This window comes from Zootermopsis nevadensis, unplaced genomic scaffold, assembly GCF_977971745.1.
Source record: "Zootermopsis nevadensis isolate Lab colony 2312 unplaced genomic scaffold, Znev_1.0 Znev_ptg000012l, whole genome shotgun sequence".
Taxonomy (NCBI): domain Eukaryota; kingdom Metazoa; phylum Arthropoda; class Insecta; order Blattodea; family Termopsidae; genus Zootermopsis; species Zootermopsis nevadensis.
In genome coordinates this window covers 15,908,940-15,935,965 of record NW_028259144.1, presented here as the reverse complement: position 1 = coordinate 15,935,965, position 27,026 = coordinate 15,908,940, and the positions used below count along the sequence as shown (strand labels likewise).

Sequence of the window (27,026 nt, the reverse complement as noted above, 5' to 3'; positions counted from 1 at the left end):
GTGGCTTTAGAGATGCAATATATGAAAACAGGATGGATAGACACAGCCTGTTCATTTTGTGTTTAAGTTATGTAATTTATGAAAGGAATGTTAAGAGGAATTTTATGCTGGTTTTATTGTGGACCATGCTGTGTTATTTGCAGGAGCCTTTGGAGAAGATAGTTTCACTGGTTGAGCAGTTGAATGAAGAACGGAGTGAGAAGTTAAATCGTGTGAAGATTGTTGAGAAGGAGAAGGAAGCTTTGGAAGGACCAATGAAAGAAGCAGTGGCATATGTGAAGGTTGAGAACGAGATGGCCAAGACAAAGAATGTTGTCTGCCAGAAATACATGTATGTACTATGAGTTAAAAGGCTGGAAGTTTGTAATTTCTGCTTTGTATTTTGTGTATTCTGGCTAAAGTTCCTCTCTCCAGGCAACTTCCAGGATGATGTGTTGTAATGTAAATAAATGGGTTGGGCGTCAAAGTGATACTTTCACTGCAACCATTAACTGATCTTTAGGATGATATGTTACAGTTCATCTTGATTACTTCCCTTCACATTCTGATCTTGCATACGTGAATAACATGAAAGGGCCTATATATTCATACATAACTGTACTAATGTGGAGACATGAAACAAGCATTATAGTGCTCAGTTTAGAATTTACTTTCATTTTGGTTATGGATATTTTGTCTTGAAATAATTATGCAACATGTACTATACTTATGAGCAAGAATTTTCCAGTAAGTCTGTGATAGCATTTTCTTAAATTGTATGATGTTCTGGAGCACATGGCAGATTTTTCTTTGGAGCAGAAGCCAAACCAAAAAAGCTTTGACCCGTGACGTTTTATATTTCGATATCTAACAATAATAATCCAGTGTTCCATCATTGAATGGCATAAATTGCATATTTTAATGTATGTGTTGACAAGAAGTCTGTGCACGTTTATGTCATACAAAATAAAATTCTGATGTGAAACAACAGCTGAGCTATACATGTGCTTCTGCTACTTGTCATTTGGCTTGTCATGGCCTTGAATGTCTTGTAGTTTTGGAACTGAAATACTACTGGTGTGCAGTCCTTCAAGGATTAAATTCTATCATTGATGGTCCATTCATGTCACAGAAAGATGTTCCCCATTAGAGTTTTTATCTTCAGTACTTGGAAAGAAGGTCGCCCTCAGTGGACTAGTGGTTACTGTGCTCGCCGCTGGACCCAAGGTTTGCAGGTTCAATCCTGGCTGAGGTCGATGGATTTTTAAGGGTGATAAAAATCCATATCACAACTTCCTTCAGAGTGGAAGTAAAGTTGGCGGTCCCATGTCATAGATTTACGGCATGTAAAAGAACCTTATGAGCATGATACAAGATGTTTCATAAGCAAAATTCAGCAGCCATTTCTCACCCAAGTCTCCTGATTTACTGCTAGATGGATCTGGCAGACAAGTGAGGATTGAGTATAAATTGTGCAGAGTCAGTGGGCTGGTCACTCACTACTCACAAATGCATGCTTCAAAAGACCAAGAATACTTCTAAGTGGGGAGGTCATGGCCCCAAAATGGGCCGAAGCACCATAGATGATGACGACTTGGAAAGAAGACACACGTTAATATAATTGATGTAAGTTCCTTGTAGCAGTTTTAGTTATTGCATGAAAGTTCATGCTTGATCACATTTTCTGGTTATAGTAATACTGAATTTAGAATGATTGAAAAATTATTGAAAGTGGACTGACTAGATTTAGAAATTATCTAACACTGAAGACTTTATCTTAACTTGGTCTTGCAACATTACACAGTTAGATTTTGTGTGGCCAACAATTTGCAGAGTTATTAATATACATTTGATGAGATAATACAAAGAGTAAAAGTCTGTAACAATAAATGCCAGTGTGTCCACAAATTGTTGTTGCCCAGTTTGTGGGTTTTGATTCATCTGTTGTAGATATGAAAATGAGCTTTGCGCTGAAGAGTTGGAGAAGAAGAAAAAAGCAATTGATGATAGTACCATTGAGCTGAGAAAACAGATGAAGGAGGCTGTTGATTCCAGGGAAGGGAAGAGCAAAGCTATCAAGCAGTGTACTAAGTAGGTCTAAAGGAAATGAAGTGAATGCAGTTTTGGAACCTTTTGTAATTTTATAATTTTTATTGATACAATTTATTATGATGATATGAGAGACCAAACTTTTTGTATTCGATTTTGATTTGTGTGTTATTGAATGGATTGTGCAGTTAGGCAGCCATTCTGTGCCAGACTGCAGTTTTGATTAGCTTGCAAATTTCCTTTTATTTAAGATCAGTGTGCTGAATGCATGATCTCTTCTCTATCCGTCTATCCTTGAAGCAGCATATAGTCATGAAGCAAAGTAAAATATCATGGGCAACACTAGCACATGTAGTTATCTCACCATTACACAAAATGGATCAACTTGTGTCTGTCTTTGATTACTAGAAATGGAAGTAATTTAACCTTTCTATCTGATTGGTTATTTCATGAATCCAAATTAAGAGTTTTATTGTTTAAAGACAAAGTTTGGTCACAAATTTATATTGCATTTTTATTTGTTTTTTTTGTTTGAGTGTTAGAATTGATGGTATTTAATGAATTCAGTATTTGGAATAGAATATAATAAATCCTGATACCATATTTCCTAGCAGTTTAGTGTAGGAAGTGTTTAGTGTACAAATGAGAGATTAGGTTTGCACAAGACACTTCCATTAAAAATCAATGACAAGATGCTTTTTTTTCATTACAGAAATATGCGGTAACAATGGGACTTGTTTTGTTAATAAGTTACTATGGAATGAACAGATTTCGTGCTACTTTCTTTTGTAAATGTTAATCTGTTTCTCCTGATTTATGTCCCGCTTAATACAACTTGAAATTGGGTCAAATTTACAAAGAATTGAAATACTTGCAGATGTTTATTATATTAATATAATTTCTGTTGTCCAAAAAGAGAGTTTTTGTTTTTCACTTGTGTACTAAAGTATGTGATCACTAAATATTTAATTTTGGTCACTAAATTGTTCCTTGTTCAGGTTGAGAATTTTAATATTTTTGTGTTAACATTCCTGATTTTCAGGGTTTTGGAGGAACTGATGAATAAGAAAGATACATTAACAGAGCAGTTTAATAAGATGAACCAGCATCATGTGGCAATCAAAGCAAATATGTCACAAACCAATAAGAAGAGAAAGAATATGAAGGAACTTCTTGTTGATGAGAAAAGAAAAGTATGACAAGTTTTAAATTTATATGGAATAAATTAAGTCAAAATTAACATAACAAGGATAATTCATATGTGTATTAACTCTGTCCATATTGTTTGTGATGAAAGTACATGTTTTATTTTATGAGATCCACAGGTTTTAGCTAAGGTTATTCTTAAATTTTGTGAGAACCTTATTTGATCTCCTATTTGAAAATATTAAACTTTTGAAAGTATAGGTAAATTTCTTCAAATTTTCAATGCGTTAAGGTAACATATGCTGAACTTCTATGTTCTTCTGCATTAACCCCTTTATGTCTTTAATACATTGAACTTTTTACAGCTGAGGAGATTATATGTACCACCTGCTTTAACATTCAGTATCTTTGCTTTTTATATTTATAGGTTTTGTATGTTTCTCTGAATAAAGAGGGATTATTTTCATAATCAGCATTAACCAGTTTATCTTTGTAATGGAGTAGTGTTCTGTTTTCTTTGTGGTATGGGTTGAATTGTCAAATGTTATATAAACAAGCTTTGGCTTCGAAGGATTAATTGATGTGACAAGTTTTACTAGTCTGCCATGACTGATATTGACATATTTAGAAGCCGGTTCACCATTGCATATAATTTACATGTTCAGGTTCAAATAGGGCATTTTATGATTAGAATATGTGTTTATTCATGAACATTACTTTTCTCTGATATTATTTGCTGCTGTTTATGAAACATTTAGCAGTATATATAATGACAAGGAAAAACTGTTTAAGACAGTAATACACCAACTGGTAACAGCATTTTGGGATGCAAGAAGTATTTGCCTGTGGCAAGTGCTCATGGAGTGACAAAACAGCTGAAACTATGGCCTTACCAATTTCAAGCATTGCATAAGCTGCAGCAATGGGATATGGCTGCATGAATTCATTATTGCCATTGTTCATCATTTTATGCATGAAGGGGTTCATGTGTTGTAGTTTGGGTTACATTTTAAATGGAACATCCTGTTTAATTTATTTCATTTTTATGAAAGCCTGTCAGATTTTGCATAGTCATTAGAAACAGGCTTGCCTGTAAATAGGTTAATTTTAAAGTTATGTAGCTTGACTCTCATAGATCTTACTGCATTGTGTTTAGTTGAATGAACTGGAGCTTGTGCCAGCAAAGAATGAGCGTGATATTGCAGAGCTGACTGTTCGGGAAGAGAAACTCAGTAAGGATCTGGATAAAGAGAAAGCAGACATGGAAAAAGCAATGGCAGGGCTGAGAGCTGAAACACAGGAGCTGCAAGACAGTAAGGAGAAACTTCAGACCCAGCTCATTGCACTTAAGAAGACAGTAGATGAAACAAAGTCTGCTGTAAGTTATTATCATTACTGTACATAAATTAAGGTAAACTGAGTACATATCTAAGGTTGCGCATAGAGCCAGTAAAGGTTACGAAACCCATTGAGTATATTGTACTACAAAATAAATTATTAGCTTTGATTTATAAGCTTTACATAGCTGTTCCCCTATAGAACTAATGTATAGCTACAAAGAAATGATTTATGTTGGGCCTATATTGTTTCTGAAGTGAAATATCATTGAAAGCATAGCAACTAACTTTTGAGACAACACTGTAACACATTTTAGCAAAGAAAATGATTGCAATGGATTCAGGTACCATTTATTTTTTCATCTGTTTGTCTATAGGGTTTTACTCAGTTACACAAAAGAATTTAACCTGATATAATTTATATATGTGTTTTATTGTGCAGTATGATGTTGCCAAAGCAGAGTTGGATCTGTATATGAGTACTGAGCAGAAAGAACGTACAAAACTGGAGCAAATAAGAAGTAATTATGAGACTGCTTCAAAAACTGTGAAAGGAAGAAAGAAGTAAGTCATTGATAAGTCCATGTCTCTTCTTACCAAATGTTACTGTGATGTTATTTCCACTGCATAAATACACTGTTAATTTTAATGGGCTGAAATCCGACATGAACATTGCATACAGTATTCTGATTTTCCAAACTTTATGTCTGTGTTTTATATTTTCATTTATGCCATTTAAATTTATTGCCTCCCAAAAATAGAATGTTCTGTGAGTAACTGCTTCTAATAATCCTTTTGTTAAAGGAAACTGAATATTGTGATTAATGCATAGTACTCCTGCATTACTGAAATATTGATGAAAATAAAGTGTTAAATATGGGTTTTACTGTTTGTTTACAGAAGAAAATATGTGTTTAATTCTGAAGAGTGTTATATTGTTGTTTATTTAGGGTATGCCATTTAAAACACAACCCAGTAACAATCACATACTGAAGTACAAAACTTAAATTAGAAGGTGGTTCACTCCCTATGTAATAAGACTCTTCCAGCCTCCCCCTTGACAGTCAAGTCAAGGTCACGCAGAGCGATGTTCTGCTGGCCAGAGTGGGTGTGAACATGATATATTCACAAGCAGAATGTGTGTTTATTCTAGAAAATTACTCCATGAAGCATTTTACAAAAGTTTCCTGTTGTGTAAGTACCAAGTAAGATAATAATACACAGACATTTTGTTTGTGTTACCCCACGTTTGCACCTGCACAACTTCAGTCAGTTGGTATGAGCAGTGCCTTAGGAGAAAGAGTGACCTTGACTTGTGTCATGGGGGAGGTTGGGAGAGAGTGTTACATGGGACTGGCCCTGCTTCTGATTTCGTTTTTTGTATGATCGTGTGTGATTGTTGTTGGGTAGCATTTTAAATGGTACACTCTGTACTGCTTATAGTGAAATAGAAGAACTGACAACTGGAATACCAGACACAGAAAAGAAGTTACAAGAGATTCAGTTGGAACTGGCCCAAGTACAAAAAGATGAAGCATTAGTGTCAGCAGAACTGCGATGTCATAGGGCTCAGGTGGAAGAAACAAGGTCCTCAATGCAGGCAAATCGGTCACGTGGCCGTGTGCTCGACTCATTGATGGAACAGAAACGGCAAGGACACTTGCCTGGGATATTTGGAAGACTGGTGAGTCAGGCTGAGGTCATGCCTGCGATTTTTCTGGCGGGTCTCTTTTCTTGTATTGTTCACATTGCTTTGTTCATAAACAGGAAGTTGAGAATAGTGTCACTCAGTATGAAAGTTGCATGTGTCAAATTAGTTGATAATATGGATCATGGTAAGTCAGTTAATATTTGTTGTAGGGAGATTTAGGAGCTATTGATCAGAAGTATGATGTGGCTGTGTCCACTGCATGTGGCCCACTGGACAACATCGTTGTGGATACTGTGGATACAGGACAGCGGTGCATTGAGTTTCTCAAGAGGAATGACATTGGACGAGCCACATTCATTGCTCTGGAGAAACAGGAACATTTGCGTCACAAGTGCATAACACCTATCAGCTGGTAAGGTATTGCATGTTACAAAAATGTGAAAGTATTTGTAGACAGTTTTTTCTTTCATGAAGTATGTGCAACAGTTTCATTTTTTCTTTGTAATGTGGGACATTCTTATAAATTATTGCAGTGGGTATATTGGAGGAACATGGTTTTGATGATGCTTATGGTGATTTAGATGGTTATATTGAAGAATACAACAGTATTTTTCATTCGAGATCATTTTCTGATGCAAGTAAAATATTTCCTTTATTCTTCTCCCACCCTTTTTAAGAGAGAGAGAGAGGTGGGGTTTGAGTCTTGAATACATGTTTTGCTCAGTCTACAGCACCAGTCTATGTTCCCAGTAGAAGTGGGCGAATATAATTTCTTTCTCTGGTATGAAATTGTTACGAAATGTTGTAACAAAACTGATAGTGTTACAGCATAACTTTTTATTTTTATTTTTACAACTATTTTAAACAACTTTATTTAAAAATATATTGAATAACTCTGCATTATATGAATAGTTTTTACTACAGGTATGTGTTGTTTGAATCCATTATGGTTTATTAACCATATTTGAATGACGCATTCAGAAGATGACTTTTGCATAGGCCAAATTCATATGCGGAGCAGTGTTCTTTGGTTGCATTTTTCAGTTTTTAATAATGTCAGATTGATGTTTTCAGTCCTGAGGGAGTGCCACGGTTGTTTGACCTGATCAGGGTGGAAGATGAATGTGTACGGCCAGCATTCTATTACGCTTTAAGAGATACCCTGGTAGCAAATGATCTGGACCAAGCTACAAGGATAGCATATGGACGACAGAGGTTCCGAGTGGTAACATTGGATGGTCAACTGATTGAACTTGCTGGTAAGCTTTATGTTGTGAATGCTGGTGGTACTGTAATCTATAATTATGCTGAGGATAAATTGGAAAATGTATGTACAAAATGTAATTTTGTCTTGTATTTCTATTTTCACAGGTTCCCTTTACTCATGCATCACAATGACCAGTCATTCCAGCCTCCTACTTTCTAAGATTTTTCATTGCTTTATGCAAGCCTCCTAACCACTGTGTTTATTTCTCCTTCATTTTCTTGCAGTTGATGCATGATTAAATATTTGTTTTTATAATCTGTATCCAATTCATTTTATGTATGACATCTATACCACCTTGGTATCTTATTTTGTAACCTCTGTTAAATATTTTCTGTGTATGTTCACACTTTTTTAGATGAATTAGCCATCTGAATCTGGTGCTTGTGATAAATAATGTTGAAGAATTCAGTCCATACCTCAAAGAAGACACTTATATTACAAAGACCAGATGGTTAGTACTGTTTAGGGAAATAATTGCTGTTTATTTGGAGAACCAATGAGCCGGGATAGCTCAGTCAGTATAGTGACTAGCTACGGGCTGGACGACTGGGGTTCGATCCCCGACGGGGGCAGAGGATTTTTCCTCTAGCCTCTGCATCCAGACCGGCTCTGGGGCCCACCCAGCCTCCTCTACAATGGGTACCGGGGTCCTTTCCCGGTGGTAAAGCCGGCCGGGGCGTGATGCTGACCACTCACCCCCATGTAGTGCTGAGGTCAAGGAAGAGAGGAGCTATACCTCCACTCACCCCAAATGCCTACATGGCATATAGTGGGACAAACTTTACTTTTTTATGTGAAACCCATAAATACATTTTGTATTTAAATGCAGAGTTATTGATTGTTATAGCAGGTAGTACCTATAGTTACCATTTGACTTCAAAGGATTAATTTAGCAGTGTAGTCTGTCTATTAAATCTTAAATAATCTCATATTTAAACTCAGCAGTAAAAATATTTTATCAGTCCATTCTTTGTTTGGATGTCATCATTTAAAATTCTATAAATTATCATTACCATCATATAAAATTATTAAATCATGTTGGAAAAAAACCTAACATAAAGAACTTACTAAGTCAAGTAGGCATCCAGTTGCTATATTGAAAATCTTGGTAATTTGTGTCTTGAAATAAGATTCAGGCATAAATGTTTTGGCGTCCTGTATCAAGGATCTCCACTCAACTTTCTTGACACCCATGCAAGAATTTATATAAATTTAAATTCTATTTTGAGTTTTTCAAACATTGTATAAACTTCTGGAAGGATATGACACCCCCCCCCCCCCCCCCCCCCCAGTTTGACATTTAAAATATAATCCCTTCTTATTTTGACAGAATATTATAATACATGATAGGAACTGACATTGATTGACTTAGAAGTTCCTTTCTGGTGAAGAATTATTGTTTAAAGGCTGGTCAGGCCCTGTTCTCTGAGAGATGGGCTGGAAGCATTTCTTACCAGATTAGTACTTGCAATCAGTATTTTTTAATTCATGCAGAAAATAATCATTTCCTAATTTTGGAACTATGAAATGGATGTGTGAATTTCTAGAGAATATAGAAAATTGTTGAAGAAAGTATAGTAACCAGAAATAATATATTACATCACTTGTTACATTTTATTGACATAAATTTGCAGTCTGGAAAAGAAGTAATATTTATATTTATTTATTTATAATTTTTGGCACTGTTGCTTATGAAGATGTTTAATATTTATCTAAGGAACTATGAGTGGTGGTGGCAAGACAGTTTTGCGGGGTCGCATGGGACAGTCTGTGGCAGTTACAGCTTCTGTTGGAACTCCCAGAAAGCTAGATCAAATGGAACAGAAACTGCAGCATTTGGAGTCCCGTGCTAGGCAGCTTTGTACACGGCAGGTCTCATTGGAAGACCAAGTGACCTTGTTGTCACAGCAATTGCAGAAAATGAGAATGAATTTGAACAAATTTAAGATGGAGATTCAGGTATGTTGATGGCTGTAAAATAATCTCCATGTTTAGAAATGTATGACACACCTTATTAAGTACAAGACATATATATGAAGGACTGTTCAAAATAAAGGGAAAATTATGTAGTATTTGTTGTAGTACAAATGTGTGTGCATATCTAACTAATTCACTTTATAGTACATGATCTTCCTTCAACAATTGGTAATCAGATCAAGAAGTTTTCCATTGCATAGGAACAACAATTTTCATCACAAAAGCCCACTTTTGGATCATCCTGAGCCAACTAATATCAGGCAATATCTTTGCAACATATTTGTCTATGATAAATTTTAATACTTTCCTACTTCCCCAAGACCTAGGTTTAGATGGAATATTATTATTATTTATTAGTGATTTATTTAATGATACTGTCATATACTGTTTCCAAATTTTCTATGTTTTCTTTGAAATATTGTAAGGCAGATAGAATCAAAGTGGCAGAAATTTTTTACACTTTACCATAACCGCAGTGACATCCTTTGCAGTAATAAAACCAGACCACCCTCACGCTGACAGATGTGCTGCCAGCCTCATCATGAATATGCAATACACCTCAATTTGTTGCAACTTTTTCTTTTTTAACAAAACGTGTAGGGTAGTCGAGAAAATACATAATTTGCTTACCCTTGTAACAACTTTCACATAATTACTGTCCAAAATTATGTTTCCCTAAACTGTAATCTTTCAGTGTTATAACTTGGTACCATTCCATTGCTAGCCACTATTATGTTGCAATCAGTGCTGAAAAAAGGATTATTTCAGTTTTCAGCTGATCAACTTCCTGTTCTACAAAATCAGCTGAAGCGGCAGGAGGAGAAATTAAGAGAAGCTGCCCCTAATCCAGCGCATGTTAAGAAACTCACAGACATTGTTTCTAAGGCTCAGGCAGGTACTGACATGAAACTCTGTACTACTTTTGAATTTATGACCAATTTTCCATTATGGCTGTATCCGGACAAGTCCATGGACATTGCCCCGGCTGGTTTCCGTAAGATATAATCTAGGTTATTAAGGAAATTGGTTTTAAAATTTATATTTTACAAAGAACATGGGCTGGCAACCCAACTTAGTGGAAATTTCCATTGAGGGTGTTTTGGTTTACCTCACCCCCCATCTTGTTTGGCATCTTAGATGTTTCCAGAAGGCTGTATTCTACCTTCACACCCTGTTCCTGCCAAACTGTGGCTAGCCAATAGGAGAGGAATTAAAGAAAATAAATGTAGACATCTTCCTATTTTTCTCAGAACTCATGTGAGTTCTAGTGAAGCTAATAAATACAGTAGCTGTCTTAGGAAACTGCAAGAAGAATTTTGTGATTGATTTGAGGCAAGTAATAAATGAAATTGAGCTGTTACTTCTCCTTTCTCATTTGGTGTTGAAAAACAACAGATAATCTTCAGGTAGAACTGACTGATCAGCAAAATGTTGAGAAACAGAGAAGTTAAATTCTGTGAGGTGTCTCTTTTTTCTCTCTTTTCCCTTCCGTTATGTGAATCTAAATACAGTAGTTTCATTAGACCCTTGAAGGAACTTTTTTTTCTGCCTTTACTCACTCCTTTAATGAAGTGAAACAAATCATAGTTAAGAGTATGGGTTGAACATTTGGAAGCAGTTTTGCATATTGCAGTGTCAACTTTTACATCTAAAATCAGTTGGTGTATTAACTTTGATAAGACTGACATTGATGCACGCAATTGAAATTTATTTACATTTATAACATACTTAAGAAGAGAGCATGGCTCATTTTGGCACACTAAACCCACATAAGTTCTAATTTTGTTCTTCAAGGAAAAAGTTTTCTCACCCCTTATTTATAAGGTATGGGTTCTGAAAGGCATTGATTTATTTGAAAATGTACAAATTGCTGTTCTGATGCCATATGTGCTGTGATATTTTTATAGTGAGTAAGTGGGTGAGTTGTTCGACATGAATTAATTAATTTTGTCACAAATATCATTTTGAAGATTTCTGTCTTCTGGGTTGTTGCACTGTGTAGTCTGATCGATGTTAACCAACTGCCTCCGTCATCGCCCTGATGACAGAAGCAGTATGACCTCTGAAACGTAGGTTAACATCTTCCAGACTACACAGAGCAACAACCCAGAAGACAGAAATCTGCATACTCACCGCTGTGAAAACCTCAAATCTTAAATATCATGTTGATTTGTTCTGCTACATTTTCAGAAGGTAGTGATTGTCACATTCTTACGTATTAAATACCTCCATAAGACAGACTGATAACTGTTTAATATCATTTGTTTAAGGCAAAAAGGAGAATTGAACTGATGGTTCCTTTGTTCATGTGAGTTTCTTTTGTATGCAGAGTATGATGTTGCCACAGAGAATGCAGGAGGAGTGGAGTCACAAGTTCAGGGTCTACATAAGCAGATCATGGCTATCACAGGGGGGCGTATGAAAGCTGCCCAGAAGAAGGTGGATGATGTGTCTAAGAATGTGGACAAAGTGAGGCAAGAGGTGACTAAGCTGAAAGTTGGCATCAGAACTTCAGAAAGGTTAGTTTTATTGTAGATCTTACATTGGGTATACATAATAGATTGAAACTGAAGTGGAGTTATGTTGAATGAGGGAAACAAGAAATGCATAGAAGACTTTGAAGTATGGTTCATAGGTCGGCTGATGTGAATGTAGTGATGAATCTACAGGTGTCAGCAATGTTTCCCATTGATGAATAGCTATTCATTGAGTTCATATACTATGTAGTTAGTGCAAGTGCAGACATTGCAAGTTTTTGGCTTATCTCTACATAAATTCCAATTTTTTATGTACAAAATAAAGTGATGTATTTCTTATGTGATGTAAATCAGTATGAGCTTTATGATTCATATCGTATTTATTTTGTATTTGAATCCATTCCTGGTCCTAGTTTTTCTGACTGATATTTCTCATTTCAGGCAAATGCTGTATTATTATTGTTGTTATTATTATTATTATTATTATTATTATAATTTTTTTTTTTAATGTTTGAAGATGGCTATCTTCTACGAAGTTAATCCATATAGTCTGGTAAAAGTTTACCCATGTTTCAGCGGTGCTTGCTGCCTCCATCATTGGGGTGATTGCCCTAATAATGGAGGCAGCAAGCACCTCGGAAACATGGGTAAACTTTTACCAGACTATATGGATTAACTTCGTAGAAGATAGCCATCTTTATACTCACTGCCATGGGAATGTGAAATCTCATTTCTTGGTTTTGTTCTACAGTATGTAAGGCTTACTTATACTAATTTTTTGTTGTAGGAATGCGAAGAAATGTGTTGAAAAAATAGAAAACATGGAGCAAGAGATAGAAGAGTGTGAGAAGAAAATGTTAGGCATGCAGAAGGAACAAGGAAAAATTGAGTCAGAAGGACAGGTTATACTGGACGAACTGAAAACTATCTCGGTATGTTCTGCTGTTCAGCCATTTGTAATGTCTTAGAATACTTAAAGATCATTGCAATATTGAAATGATGAAACATGACCCCTTTCTGCATTAATTCCATATGTAGTCTGCATGTGATGTGTTATCTTCTTGATGTCAGTCTTTTAAATGCTGAGAGAAACTGCCATGTTTAACTTTGGTATTACAGTGAAACCTCTATCTATCGTTCCCGGAACTATCGTTTTCCCGGATGCATCGTCCGTTTTGTTCGGTCCCGAATACATCCCATATAAAATAATGTTACATTTTCCCGCTTCTATCGTTCCTCGAACTATCGTTTTATCGCATCGATCGTTCAAAAATCTTAGTCCCGGCCAACAATTTTCCCGCAATGATCGTTTCTGAGAAATTAAAATGCTGGGTTTTGAGATAAATTAATACCGAAAGACGCACAATGTTTTTGGAATACACAGTAGCGGTAACCTGTTATGTCGCCCAACCAGCACAGATCCTTTTGGAATGAGGGGTCAGCGGTGCAGGGGTGATAGTTGGAGTGAATGGCGGTGCTCATTGTCAGAAATTTTACGATTTTAATTAGGGTGCACTCATATTTCGTTCCAGCGATGCCAGATGGCATGTGCACTGTGAATTTCTTCACAAATGCTTTTATTAGAAGTACAAAGGAAAGGCTGGCGGCACTTTTCATTCTTCTGGTTCATCTCGTTTCCAGTGGTTCAGTGTCTTCTACGGCTACGTTTCGTTGTGTTCGGCAGTAACAGTACTTCCATTCTTCCTGTTATTGTTCCAGTCTATACTTTTGTTGTGGTTCCCGTAAATATTTTGTTATTCCTCTTACTCCTGTTAATTATTTTGTTATTATTCCTGTACCATGTCTCGCCCACTAAAGCAAGTCAGAACTCTTCAAGAAAGATTAAAAATCATAGAAGAAGTGGAGAAGAATCCATTTGAAAAAAGAATCGACATTGCTAAACGCCTTGGATTAGCACCATCTACTTTAAATTCAATAGTTGCAAAGAAGAAAGAAATCCGAAAACAAACTGACAAGTGCGGTAATTCATGCAAAAAAAGGAAATCCGGAAGAAAATCAACTTTCAGTGAGCTAGAAAGTGTCCTCTTCACTTGGTACCAGCAATCGCGGGCCTCAGGAATTCCTGTTGATGGCAACATCTTGCGGGAAAAAGCCAAGACGATAGCCGCAAGACTGAATATTGAAAATTTTGCAGCGTCGAATGGCTGGATTAGTAGGTTTAAAGAACGACATGGTATGGTCTACAAGAAGTTAGCCGGCGAAAGTGCTGCTGTGGATGTGGAAGTAACGGAGCTGTGGCTCGAGAGACTGCCAACACTGCTGGAGGGATATGAGCCGCGGGACATTTATAATGCGGATGAGACCGGACTTTTCTACAACGCCCTCCCGGATAGGACTCTGGCATTGAAAGGTGAATCTTGCCACAGGGGAATACGTGCAAAACACCGAATTACTGTTCTTCTGTGTGTTAACAGTGACGGTAGTGACAAACGGGTTCCGATTGTAGTTGGAAAATCACGAAAACCGCGTTGTTTCAAAAACATGAAAAAACTTCCGGTGAAATATCACGCCAACAAAAAGGCTTGGATGACAACAGACATCTTTACGGCGTTTTTAAGTTCTCTGGATGCCTCCTTGGGCGCACAAGGCAGAAAGATTTTGCTGTTTGTTGATAATTGTGCCGCTCATCCGAAGGACACGACATTTCTACGAAATGTGAAAGTCGTGCAGTATCCAGCAAATTGCACGAGCGTCTTGCAACCGCTTGATTTGGGCATCATAAAATCTTTCAAACAGTTGTATAGAAGCGCCTTATGCAAACAGCTGTATGTGCAATGGATGCTGGGAAGGATGTCAACATGAAAATTGACGTGCTACAAGCAATTCATTTCACAGTGGCAGCTTGGCGGCATGTCTCCCAACCAACTGTTCTGAATTGTTTTCACAAAGGTGGCTACGGGTGTGAACTTCGCGCAGAAGCAGACTCTAACGTCAGTGTGGATGAGCATGATGGCTTTCACGAAGACTGGAATAGATTTGGCTCCGTGAAAAACGTGGTTAAATTTGGTGACTACGCGGCAGTAGACAGCGAGCTTGCTACATGCGGAGTCGACACGATTGATGAGTTGTGTGACGATCGCGAAGGGGGTGGGAGCGGTGAGGAAGACGACGAATGCGAGCCCGAAGCTGTGCCGAGTTTTGCCGAAGCACACGCTGCATTGGCAAAAGTGAAGTCGTTCTTTTATGCCCATATTAGCGAACGTGACGAGGAAAACATTTTGAACGTGGAAAGTACTCTGTTTGGTCTAAAACGTAAAGTTTCGACAAACCAGTTGTCCATTAAAGACTTTTTTGGTAAAAAGAAGTAACTTTGAAAGAGAAACATTGTTTTTTTTTAAATTTTTAATGCTTTCCCGCATCTATCGTTTTCCCGCATCTATCGTTTTTATTTCCCACCCCCGCCGAAAACGATGCATCGAGGTTTCACTGTATTTAATTGAAATAGAAAGCAGGCAAAGGAACATGGTTTACTCTAATTTGTTTCTGAGTTTCATGTTACAATTTCTAATTAACTCCACAGAACTTAATTCTTTTTTGAGAAGCTTGGCACATCAGTATGTGAAAGGAAGAGGAATTGTGGAAATTAAGGTGGTACTTGGAATGAGTAATTGTGCCTGCCTTATCACAGATAACCTGTGCACCCCTTATTTTATGAATCTATGCAGGATGTTTCAAATGTGGTATTAGATTTGGGGACAGTACAAATATTCAGAATTAAATATGTATATGTGTGGCAAATGAAATACCTTCATTGTGTTAGTTTAGTTCTTTTCTGTATTGCACTGGAGAGCATGCCTCTTCATTGACTCACAACATTGTAATGTGTAGACAATGAAAACACCTACATAAATTCCTGTGATTGTCATTATCATGTAGGACTCAGTGGTGTCAAAGGAAGAAGACATGGTGAGTCTGAAAGAAGAGCTTGCTGAAATCCAAAAGGAAGAAAATAAATTGAAAGCAGAGAAATTAGAAGTTGACCAGAAGATAGATAACATTAATAAGAACATCCATGAGAATAGAACAAAGATACATGCTCTCAGAAAACAGGTAAGATTGGTTTAAGTCTTTGAAAGTGTCTGCTTCGTGCAGGGTCTTTCCTGAGGAGTTGATAGTTGTTGCTACATAATGGTGAAAGAACGAACTACATGTAATTTTAAACACGTAGCAGAGATTACCAGTACAGCAATGTAATCAGTCTTTGAATGTTTCCACTTTTAATTTTTGTAGTGTCTTTTGTCTCTCCTATACTGCAGTTCTCCCTGTATTCTTCTTCCATTCCATCTGGCTCAAGTTTAACACCTTACCAGAGTTTCGTCATAACATGGCTAAACAATTCTCATCTTACCTATTGCCTTGCTTTCTGCCCTCACTACTCCCTCTTGAATCCTTGTTTTTCTAGCTGTGCTTTGCAGGGATCTTATCTCAGCAGCCATTTTGGTTCTTTTCATTGTTTCAGTTCAGTATATAAACAAAGGAATGAAATAGCTGTAATACAGAATTGTTTTCTGACTCCAAATGTGTTTAGACTATGAAAGTGAATGTATTTGCCCTGACACTGCAAATAGACTACCCAAATTAATGGTGACATGAGGCCAGTGTTGAAAGTGGCCTGGGGTGCATAGTAACATCGCACGGTGCACGTGCTAGACGCCAATCACGGCTCAGTCTACGTGTTACTTACTTTCCCCTCCACTATCCTGCATGACCAGCACTGACCTCACTTACAGAGAAGGTTTTCTGGGCCAAAATAGGTCAATGAATGTTCCAACTACTTACTGCTTGATTATCATGCTTTATTGCTTTAATCTCAGTATTCCATATTCTCCCAATACACTTCTTCTTCTATGGCTCTCTGGTCCATGGCCTCCTCAATCCTCCTCTTCCATTCGGTCCTCTGTTAGGTCCGTCTGTCCGAGGCATTGATTGAGGTTTTGAAACATCTTCCATTTTATGGTGCAAGGTTGTTAGCCTTGCGACCAACCCCCAACCTGGAGGACCCTCCCATTATACACAAGCTTGCTTTTTTGCAGTTAAATTCACTACATCTTCAGGAAATCCCTGGGGAAGAGTCAGTGGGGGAGCTCAAACAGCTAACAGAGGAAGATCTAAATCAAGTAGACATCAAAGAATTGCAGTACAAAGTGAGCTTGCTTGAGGACAGGTTGAGATCGAGCCAGCCGAACATGGCAGCCATCAAAGAATACAAACAGAAGGTGACTATAGTTCTGATATTATTCAAGTATAGCCTGTTGTAATTGTGATATTTTTATAATTGTAATTTGAAGAACAACAGTAATCCATAATGTGAAATGGTAAGTGTTGTTTTATGATTATTTAATTACACTGTATCAAATACCTTAGGTCACGATGACTATGAATAATGAATTGGGAATGAAGTGGCTGTGATTTGTTGAAAGGTGATGTCACAGCATCGGTTTATAGGGGATATGAAAATACGAAATACCTCGTAAGATTTGAGGTTTTCACAGCGGTGAGTATGAAGTTTTCTGTCTGCTGGGTTGTTGCGCTGTGTAGTCTGGTCGATGTTAACCAACGTTTCAGAGATCATACTGCCTCCGTCATCAGGGCGATTCTTAGTATGAAGATTTCTGTCTTCTGGGTTGTTGCGCTGTGTAGTCTGGTCGATGTTTACCAACGTTTCAGAGGTCATACTGCCTCATCAGGGCGATGAATCATCGTCCTGATGTCGGAGGCAGTATGACCTCTGAAACGTTGGTAAACATCGACCAGACTACACAGCGCAACAACCCAGAAGACAGAAATCTTCCTATCTCATATACTTTGATTAAATAGAATATAGTCTGATTAAAATGTAAATAGAAGGTGTAGTTTTGTCATGTTTTGTGCTCGTTTGTGGAAGTAAGAAATGTCATTTAAAAAAGCTTAAAATTTACATAAAAAAGTATTGGAGCAGAATCTACTGAACTCATGGACCTGCAGTTGATAAACACTGATTTAGTGAGTTATTTGTTGGATGTTGCTAGGCTGATACATGTGATAAGGTGTATTATAAAACAAAATGGGAAGGAAATCATTGGTGAAATAATCAAATCATTTCATTCATAAGCTTTCTTGTCACCTCCAACATCTTGATGTTTTTTACCCTCTCTTTAGATCTCTTCGCCAAAATTAGACTTGGCCCACAAAACATTTTGTTGTAATTTTATCATATGAGATTCAAACCCTTTTCCAGTAATAAGATTCCCATATATCCAGGCTATAAATATTGATGGTTTGCAGTTATTTATTTAATGACTGGAAAATACAAAGCATATATGATCTGATACTAATTTTACCAGGTAAATGTGGATGGTGTTATAATACCAAACAAGTCTAGTGTGTTTTTCCCACTTAAAGCAAAATTAGGAAATGTACATGTGCATGCACATTCACTGAAGTCTTAAGATACTAATCCAACATTTGCAGAGAGTGACTGAGAGAAATCTCAGTCTAGTGGTCACTCAAATTTGTAAGAGAAACATTGACATTCTTATTATCTGTAGGAGAATCTGTACCTCCAGCGAGTATCTGAACTAGAGCTGAGCACTGAAAGACGTAATGAGATGCGGAGGAACTACGACATGGTGCGCAAGAATCGCTTCAGTGAGTTTATGCATGGGTTTTCAGCTATTACATCTAAGCTGAAGGAGATGTACCAAATGATCACACTGGGTGGAGATGCAGAATTGGAGCTTGTGGATTCATTGGATCCCTTCAGTGAAGGAATCAACTTCAGGTCAGCATGCATTATCATTTGTGTTACACTTCTGATATGTTTTAAATGGAACAAAGTTAATTTCCAGGAAAAGTATTGTACTGATAAAATTCTTCATAAAGAAGTGGATATTAAAAGCAGTTACTGTTTACATGATGTACTTTAGGTTTATCAGTGACTAGACTGTATAGGTTTTAGTACCATTTGCACAATTAGTAGATGTATTCAAAACGTGTTACTGTAAAATGTGGGGTCCGCAGTGGCATGGGCCTTGTGCTGCTTGGTCGCTGGGACCGTGGGTTCGAATCCCACTCAAGCCATGGATGTCTGTCCGCATTTTTCTGTGTTGTGCTGTCCTGTGTACAGGTAGAGGCCTTGCGACGGGCCGATCCCTCGTCCAAGGAGTAATACCGAATGTCTAGATCAAGCCAATGAAAAGTTGGGACCCACAGTGCTCAGGCACGTGAAGAATGGGTTGTTCCCAGTATCCAGTACTGTAAAATGTCTCATGTCAAGTTACAATGATTAGTCACTTGTCATTACATTATGGTCAGTATGTTATTTTACATATTTCTAGAATAATAACAAATTACCTGTTATGAATTACAGGAAAGAAGACGGCCATCTTTGTACTCACTGCCGTGAGAACCTCAAATCATACAGTGATGGGGAAGTCTACTTAAAAACACATTTTTATTGAAAAATCTAACATATCAAAATATAAAAATTAATATCATTACTTCTTTGGTTAATGACATTATTATATTTAATCATATCATCAAACATGATCTGAAGTTTCCACGGTGACTAAGTATAATGAATTCTTCTCGGGCTACCAGCCGTGTAAGGTGGTTCAGGTTATGTTTGCTTGTGAAATATAAACCATCCTTTACTGGCTGATTGTATCCATATCTTTCATTCAAGGAATTATGTATGGTGAAGTGTACTTTTTAAGAATTATTGACAGCTGCAATATTCTTATACTATATCTTAATATTTAGTGTCCGGCCACCTAAGAAGACATGGAAGATTATCTCAAATCTGTCTGGTGGTGAGAAGACGTTGTCTTCTCTCGCCCTCGTGTTTGCTCTCCACTATTACAAACCAACACCTCTGTATGTGATGGACGAGATTGACGCTGCCCTTGACTTTAAAAATGTTTCCATTGTGGGACATTACATCAAGGTAAGTACCAGTAGTATGTATAGCTTATTTTATTTTCTAATGGTTATTTATGATAGTGGTGTGCTCATTGAAAGACTGATATGGATAATGTGTTAATGTTTAAATTATGTTACGGGGGTCACACTTCGGCTTCATCATTCTTACATGGGGATACACAAGATTTACCTGGGGAGTTTTGATTCTTTTTCAGCGTAAGTTTGATTAGCGTATCGAAACTTGCTTTAATTTATGTTAAATTTATTGCACTTCTTTGTTTCTGATATTTTTGTGTTTATCTTTACCATGGCATGGTGATGGACCTGTAAACTGGACTGTCACTATGTTCACATGTTGGCAGCACTGTATTTATGTTTTGAGTTCTGTTATGGTATTATGTATTTTACAAGACAAGAAAGTGACCATATGAACATTATAAGAATCTTCCAAGAAACATTTAGTGCAATTCAGTCCCATTTAATCCGTGTATTTTTCTTTCTAGGAAAGAACGAAGAATGCTCAGTTCATAATCATCTCTCTTCGTTCAAATATGTTTGAGTTGGCTGACCGACTGGTGGGCATTTTTAAAACATACAATTGTACGCATTCCATAACCTTGAACCCGATGTTGTACGGTATGCCTGGTGACCAGGCTTGCCAACAGATACAGAGACAGCCTTCTTCACAGGCGTCCAGTCAGGTGAGACAAGTCACATGGGGGTAATTGTCTTGAGTCAAGCACTGTGATTATCGTGTCTGATAAAGCCAGCGTAGCTCAAACGGTATAGTCACTGGGATGACCAGGGCTTGCTTCATAGCAGGAATTTTCCTGTTAGCCGCCATGTTCAGACCAGCTACGGGGGATGGAGCTTTACGCATCTTCTCCACTGGCTCATACGTCTTCATGGTGTGATGCTTCGTCATAAGAACAAGTTTATGCTTTTTACCGTTTTGTCTATAGTGCAGTTATCTAGTTTGCTGACGTTTCATAGAGCCTGCAAACCACAGCCTGTGACAGATTTCAGGCTGTTTCACAACTTTCGAGTAGGAAAATTAAAACTAAATGTTTTGCTTACGATGCCACTTTCAGTGCTTTTGTAATATCAAGTAAGTATTATTGTGGTCGTTGTTGTGAAGGGGAGAGATTATGTCTGGAATTGCAGCAGTTAACAGGCCCATTGTCCAGTCCTCCATATGGTACGTTTGTGAGCAGTGGTTTAGCGATAGGAAAATCGAAGAACTTCGAGAAAAACCTGTCCCAGTTCCACTTTATCCACCACAAATCCTATATTGGCTGTCCTGGGCGTGAACCTTGGCTTCTGTGATGATATGCTGGTGACTGCTTGAGCTATGGTATGGCCATAAGTACGAAAGCAAGTAAAGTGGTTTAATTTATAATATTTTTTGAGAGATGGGATCTCCAAGTAGAGCATGTGGTAGTATATTATCTTATGTCGGAGAAGCCACATGCTGGCCACCATCTGTGAACTGGTTATAATAAGACCATGAATGTATGTTCTTCATATTAATTAAATACAATACACCAACCTCATAGCATCATTCACTTCATATAGTGGCAGATTTAGCATGAACTATCTCTTTAATGCAGCTTGTTAATTGACAGGCGAAGAGCTGTTGTTTTGTATCCATCTTGTCTCATGAATTCAGTTCATGCAGTAAATTTTTACTGCCATGGTGGTCTAGCGGTTAGAACGCTAGCCTTGTAATCCTGCGGTCCTGGGTTCGATTCCCGGCGGTGCCCGAATTTATAACTTGTGTTGGGCAAGGCCGTGGTCTAGGCAGCATGGAGTTTTCCTCCGGGGCTTCCTCGGTTTCTCCGTGGCATCCCAACAATTACTCCATTCACACACAGAAGAAGGCAATGGCAAACCACTTCTGGATCATCTGCCAAGAACGTATATGAACAGGTCCCAGTCTGAGAGAAGGATGGAAGGATCCTGTTCGTAATATGTCGCCAACCTCCTGTAAAGGAGATGGCGTAATAAAAAAGAAGTAAATTTTTAAAAATGTATTGTTTTCTTACACTTGAAAACTTTATCAAATTATTAAAATAAGTGGCATCTGACATCGTCCGACTATACAGCAATTGCATATGTAGTTCTGAACTTGGTTACAGGCACCTCAGACTCCTGCCGTAAGTGATCTCGTTTCACCAGACAAAGATCGCCGGAGAAAGATACGAAGCAGAGATAGCCAGTTCACTCATAACACTGAAGTCAGTCGTACATCACATGTTTCTCAAGAGGATATATCTGTTGCAGTCGGCGTCGCTACGGCTGAATCGGACTCTCTAGATGTCAGTATGAGACTGGAAAAATAACTGCAGTAGCAACATTTAGGAAACCTCTGTTTTTATATGTTGTTTCATTTTTTATATGGAAATGAAGTTGGAATAATTCTGGAAAGAATTTTTGTACCATCATTTTTTCTTCTGAAATTAAATTGTGTCGTATCACAGGCTTGGTTTTCTAATGAATTGCCATGGAAGTGGGGTGTTGCCTGGACACATCTGTGTTTTGTGCGCTAATTTCTCTTTTTATTTTGCTCCCAACTCCATACCACAGGTCCGAGTACGTAACTCATGCCGTAGAGGCTTCCTTGAGCAGTTGATAGTTTATTCACCTCATCAAGAAATTCCATGTTTTGGAACCCGAAGGCTCAACGCCGTGTTCATAAAAACCTACAATAGAACTCTGTCCTGTACAGTTCACAGCTTTCCAACCTATTTCTCCTAGATCTATTTTAATGTTATCCATCCATCCAAATGTAGGTTCAGATGCATTTCATATTTCTCCTGATGCCCTGTCCAGAGTACAGGTTTTGAAATTCCTCGTTATGTAATTTTATAATTTTTGTATTTTGTCTCTGTTGGATCCACCTATTCTTTTCAGCGCCTTGTTTCCAAAAATTCCATCGTTCTCTTTTTTTCCTCAGAATGAAAGGCAGACACAGAAAAGGTAATATTTTTCTTTTATATACTGATATGAGTGTATGCTTTTAAGCCCATTCAGAACGAAGTTGAAAAATGCACCCACAATTTTTCTCATATGTGTCTGTCCGCGTGTAACAACTCCGGAAGAAGAATAAGGAGAAACAAGAATTGCTGTACACATTTTCTATTAATTTTGGTGTTGGGAGTTTTCTAAAATTTATCTACATTTCAGTTTTTTTTAAAATCGGGTGATAATAGAAGACGCTTTACGTGAAGATCTACATGCGTTATTGCGCACGTCTAGACCGTAACTTGTGGAACATTTAATGGAGTAAAAATTATTTCAGATGAAAGTAGATAAAACAGATTTTATACCAAAGATGACTGTCTTCTGGGATGTTGGACCATGTAATCTGGTATGTTTACTGCCATCATCATCAGAGCAATGAAGCCCCGAAGATGGAGACGTTAAGCACCTCTGAAGTATTGGTCAGTTTATATACTTGCCACTGTAAGAGCCTGAAGTCTCACAGATTTTATGCCAATACACTTTTTTCTGTAAGTTTTTGAAGCCATTTTTAATTGAATTTTGTCAGTAGTTAACATTACGTTGCTGCCATAAACAAATTCTTTGCGCAGAAATTATCTTGGTTCAGGATAATTCAAGCTGCATGCCCCATATCTTAATATTAGGGCTTAGACAATATTGACTTCACATGAAGAAGTATTCAAAATTACTGTGTGACTACGCATGAGCTGTGATGGGGAAGATGACAGCCAGGTTTGATTCCCTGTAGTGTGTTCATGAAGGTTCTGAGACCAATGTTTGGGATAGAAATTATAGTCACTGATAAAATAACGTATTTTCTCGATTAAGACACCCTTGATTTAGTAATAGGTCTTCAGTGAAAAGAAATACGTATATTACAATAGTAATTGTCAAAATTCGAATATAAAACTTCTTTATATTAATATCTTTGGAAACTTTGTTGCTGTCTTCGTGTTTAGGACATGAAGATTTTCCTCGTGCTTCAGTCATACAACATGAAAAGTAAGAAATGCATACAAAATTTTCGTTTAGGAATTTAATGTGAAGAGGCCACGTGGGTTATCAGATCACATGTAGGAAGGTAATAAATAAATACATCTTGGAGAACGAGGTTGATTATGTGATCATGGCCATGAACCAGAATTCTGTAACACGACTAAATGTTTCCGACGTGTTGACCATCTTACGGAGACGAGCTGACTGTGTGCATTATTTCTGGCCGTTTTCAGCGGTTATCGGTTTTCATGGATTAACATATGGTTTTAACGCATCAGGTTGGTCTACAGACGCTATGCTCTGATCTAGCCCCCTTCCTCGCGACGCCGAAGACGCCTTGACCTAGAGGGAAGGTTAAATCGAGAAGTGAAAGCCATCATGGTGCATTGACTGCGAATTGACGACGTCGTCCGCAGTTGAACACTTTTCTTCCGTCCGGCCGGTTTCGTCTTGTCCAGACAAGGTAAGCACACTTTTTGTGTTATCAGTAGCAACCCCTGATGCAAAGCTCACTAGAGGCGGGCTGTGAAATTTTGGCCAAAAGATGTATATTGACTTCGGATCACCGTTTTTGCGTGGTTTGTGAAGAATATTTTGCAAATTTTCTCGTTAGTTTAGGTGGTATCTTTCTTTTAAAAATCTGTTGTCTCTCAAAGGTAAGACTGCAGAAATTCTTTCTTGCTTTTGAAATATTTAACATTTTTGAGGTTATAAATGCTATTTCGTTTTAATGCATGGTATGTATGATTTGTGTTACTGTTAAAAGTGATTAAATAATTCTACAAATGGGTTTTCGTATTTTTCAAACCGTCCACCCAGAAAAAATTAAAGGAACTATACAAACTGTATTTTTAATTGACATGACTTGTAAACTATGTAAACATTTAAAAGTCTGTGCTTAGATTTGTTCTATGTGTCATTGTGTACAATTTGAAAAAAGTGTAGTTTTGATATATTGAACAATATGACACTGGATGTTTTGTTTATTACTATTTTTTTAAAATACGCATTATTTTAGGGAAAAACTAACACAAACAGTAATTTTGAGAGTACATCACGATGTCAGCACTACTGCAAAGTTATCAGTTAGGCTTACAATTGCTTCCAGTTGTATACTTTAAAAAATCGCCCCTTTTCAAGAGTCTCCCCTTAATTTGGCTTGTTGTCTACAGCTTCCGCGATTTTTTTTTTATTCCAAAAATAATCAATTGTTCTTGCTAAACATCATTAACCGACTAATGGAGATAGGGTACTATTCTTGGAGACAGAAACCAATTTTTTTTAATGTTGTTCAAACGAAACTTACTGTTAAAAGTTATAACATTAACCAACAAATATATGTTGATCGTAATATACTGATTTAGGGAAACCTATGAGATACTGAACGCCAGGGTGCTGCATTTGAAAGATCTTGTGACTGGTCACCTCTGTGTAGAATCTGACATCACACAAATGCTGATACAGTTCCCATGTTTCAAGTTACATCAGTTACATTCTTCAAAATCAAATTCGTCGAAATGTCTTTATTTTCATTATAAAAATTCGATGTTTATGGAGGAAGCAAAACTTCGACGTTAAGCTAGCATCGTCCGTATAATGAACTGTTGTGATTTGTATTGTAACTGCCAGGATACAACATTATCTTGTCCTTTTGTTCTGTGTGCGTCGTATATAATATTAAATGTTCCCGTACTATTCTAAATTATTTTTGTGTGAGAATTTGTCTGTTTAAGTGATGTCAGAATTCTGAAAATGACATGTTCACAAATATAGATATATCTACTTCTCGTCAACAAACCGAGTCCGCAATTCATGTGAGCCATTGTTGTAACACCACCACGAACAATAACTGCTGTTACCATTGTCACTAATTATTAAGATATACTCAGTTACAAATATTGATGAGCTTAAAAATCTGTTCTCCTCCCCCAGTATTGTCAGGGTGATTAAGTCGAGAAGAATGAGATGGGCTCGGCATGTAGCGCGCATGGATGAGACAAGAGGTGTGCACCAGGTGTTGGTTGGGAAACCTGAGGGAAAGAGACCTCTGGGGAGACCTAGACGTAGATGGGAGGATAATCTCAGGCGGGATCTATGGGAGATACGAGTTGAAGGAAACTGGATTTTGTTGGCCCAGGACAGGGTCCGGTGGAGGGATTTAGTTAATTCGGTGATGAACCTTCGGGTTCGGTAAGCCATCTGGTTGGTTGGGTCCACTATTTGGGAAGCCTGAGGGGAAGAGACCGCTGGAGAGACCTAGACGTAGATGGGAGGATAATCTCAGGCGGGATCTATGGGAGATTGGAGCTGAAGGAGACTGGATTTTGTTGGCCCAGGACAGGGTCCGGTGGAGGGATTTAGTTAATTCGGTGATGAACCTTCGGGTTCGGTAAGCCATCTAGTTGGTTAGTTATAGATAATAATGTGAAAGACAATTTATTCGGGTTTTTTTATTTGAATTTGTGACTTTATATAATCATTCTTATATTCAAAGCCTTGTAAAAGCTCGCTACACTGTCGTGCCGCGGCACACTGGTTGAGAACTACTGCACCAGGTCAATCAGAGACAATGTTTACTATGCATCGTAATTCCAAGGACAGCCGCTCAGCTATGCCAATGCAGTCTGTAAGAGCATTGGCATTATTTTGTTTACGGGTATAATCAGTAAGACGTTTTAACAAATTGCTTTCTTTTTCTCTAAAACATGTTCTTATTTGTTACTGTTGAATTTTTGTGTTATTTATTTTAATGCTCGCTGTAATTGGCCATTCAGCAGTTGCCAAGCACAGTAATAAATTAATTGAATTATATTATTATTGTACGCAGACCATGTCATTAAAATCTAAAACTGCATGGCTGAACGAATTTGACTAATAAACTGGCTCACTGGGCACATAAACAAGACCGAGCTATCACACAACTTGACCCAGTAGGGAACAAGAGACGCTCGACGTCTTGTCTGCTGTGAGAATCTCGACCAGAGGCTTTTTTTTTTTTTTTTTTGTATTTTTGGTTTTCGCGATTTTCTTAAATCTTTCTACCTGTCACTACCTCATTCTTTCAAACCCCTCCTAACGGAAGACTTCTGATCAATCTTGCATTAAATTTGAAGCTGTATAATCAATGTAGTTGATACAGAGTCGTTAAACTACCTTCTCGTCAATATATTGTGACGTAGTCGTAGTGATACCCTTGGTAATGCCGTCTTTAAACAATCCACTAT

At 37.5% G+C, this 27,026-nt stretch overlaps 2 protein-coding genes across 4 annotated transcripts in view; both read left to right on the top strand.

Moving 5' to 3' along the window:
• The first annotated feature begins 125 nt into the window (after positions 1–125).
• Positions 126–22,282, top strand: LOC147874016 (structural maintenance of chromosomes protein 4-like). The gene is made up of 18 exons (XM_087348152.1): positions 126–331; positions 1,930–2,070; positions 3,071–3,221; positions 4,331–4,552; positions 4,954–5,075; positions 5,955–6,195; positions 6,372–6,574; positions 7,237–7,421; positions 9,147–9,388; positions 10,175–10,301; positions 11,736–11,925; positions 12,671–12,815; positions 15,781–15,954; positions 16,938–17,120; positions 18,432–18,664; positions 19,645–19,828; positions 20,307–20,504; positions 21,942–22,282. The coding sequence occupies exons 1-18, from the start codon at positions 126–128 to the stop codon at positions 22,143–22,145; spliced, it is 3,351 nt and encodes a 1,116-aa protein (XP_087204278.1). The 3' UTR covers positions 22,146–22,282.
• Positions 22,283–24,150: 1,868 nt separating this feature from the next.
• LOC110828354 (carbonic anhydrase 2) overlaps positions 24,151–27,026 on the top strand; it is a 33,175-nt gene continuing 30,299 nt past the window's right edge. For 2 of the 3 annotated variants that reach the window (XM_087348139.1, XM_087348141.1), the window contains exon 1: positions 24,152–24,265. The gene's annotated coding sequence lies outside the window, so the exon portion shown is untranslated. Of the gene's footprint in view, positions 24,266–27,026 lie in introns of all 3 variants that reach the window. The other variant, XM_087348140.1, reaches the window with a different exon arrangement.

Coding starts and splice junctions, on each gene's coding strand:
- LOC147874016 (XM_087348152.1), top strand. CDS start 126: ATGCTGTGTTATTTGCAGGAGCCTTTGGAGAAGATAGTTTCACTGGTT. Junction 5,076..5,954: donor ACTGTGAAAGGAAGAAAGAA/GTAAGTCATTGA, acceptor TACTGCTTATAG/TGAAATAGAAGAACTGACAA. Junction 6,575..7,236: donor TGCATAACACCTATCAGCTG/GTAAGGTATTGC, acceptor TGATGTTTTCAG/TCCTGAGGGAGTGCCACGGT.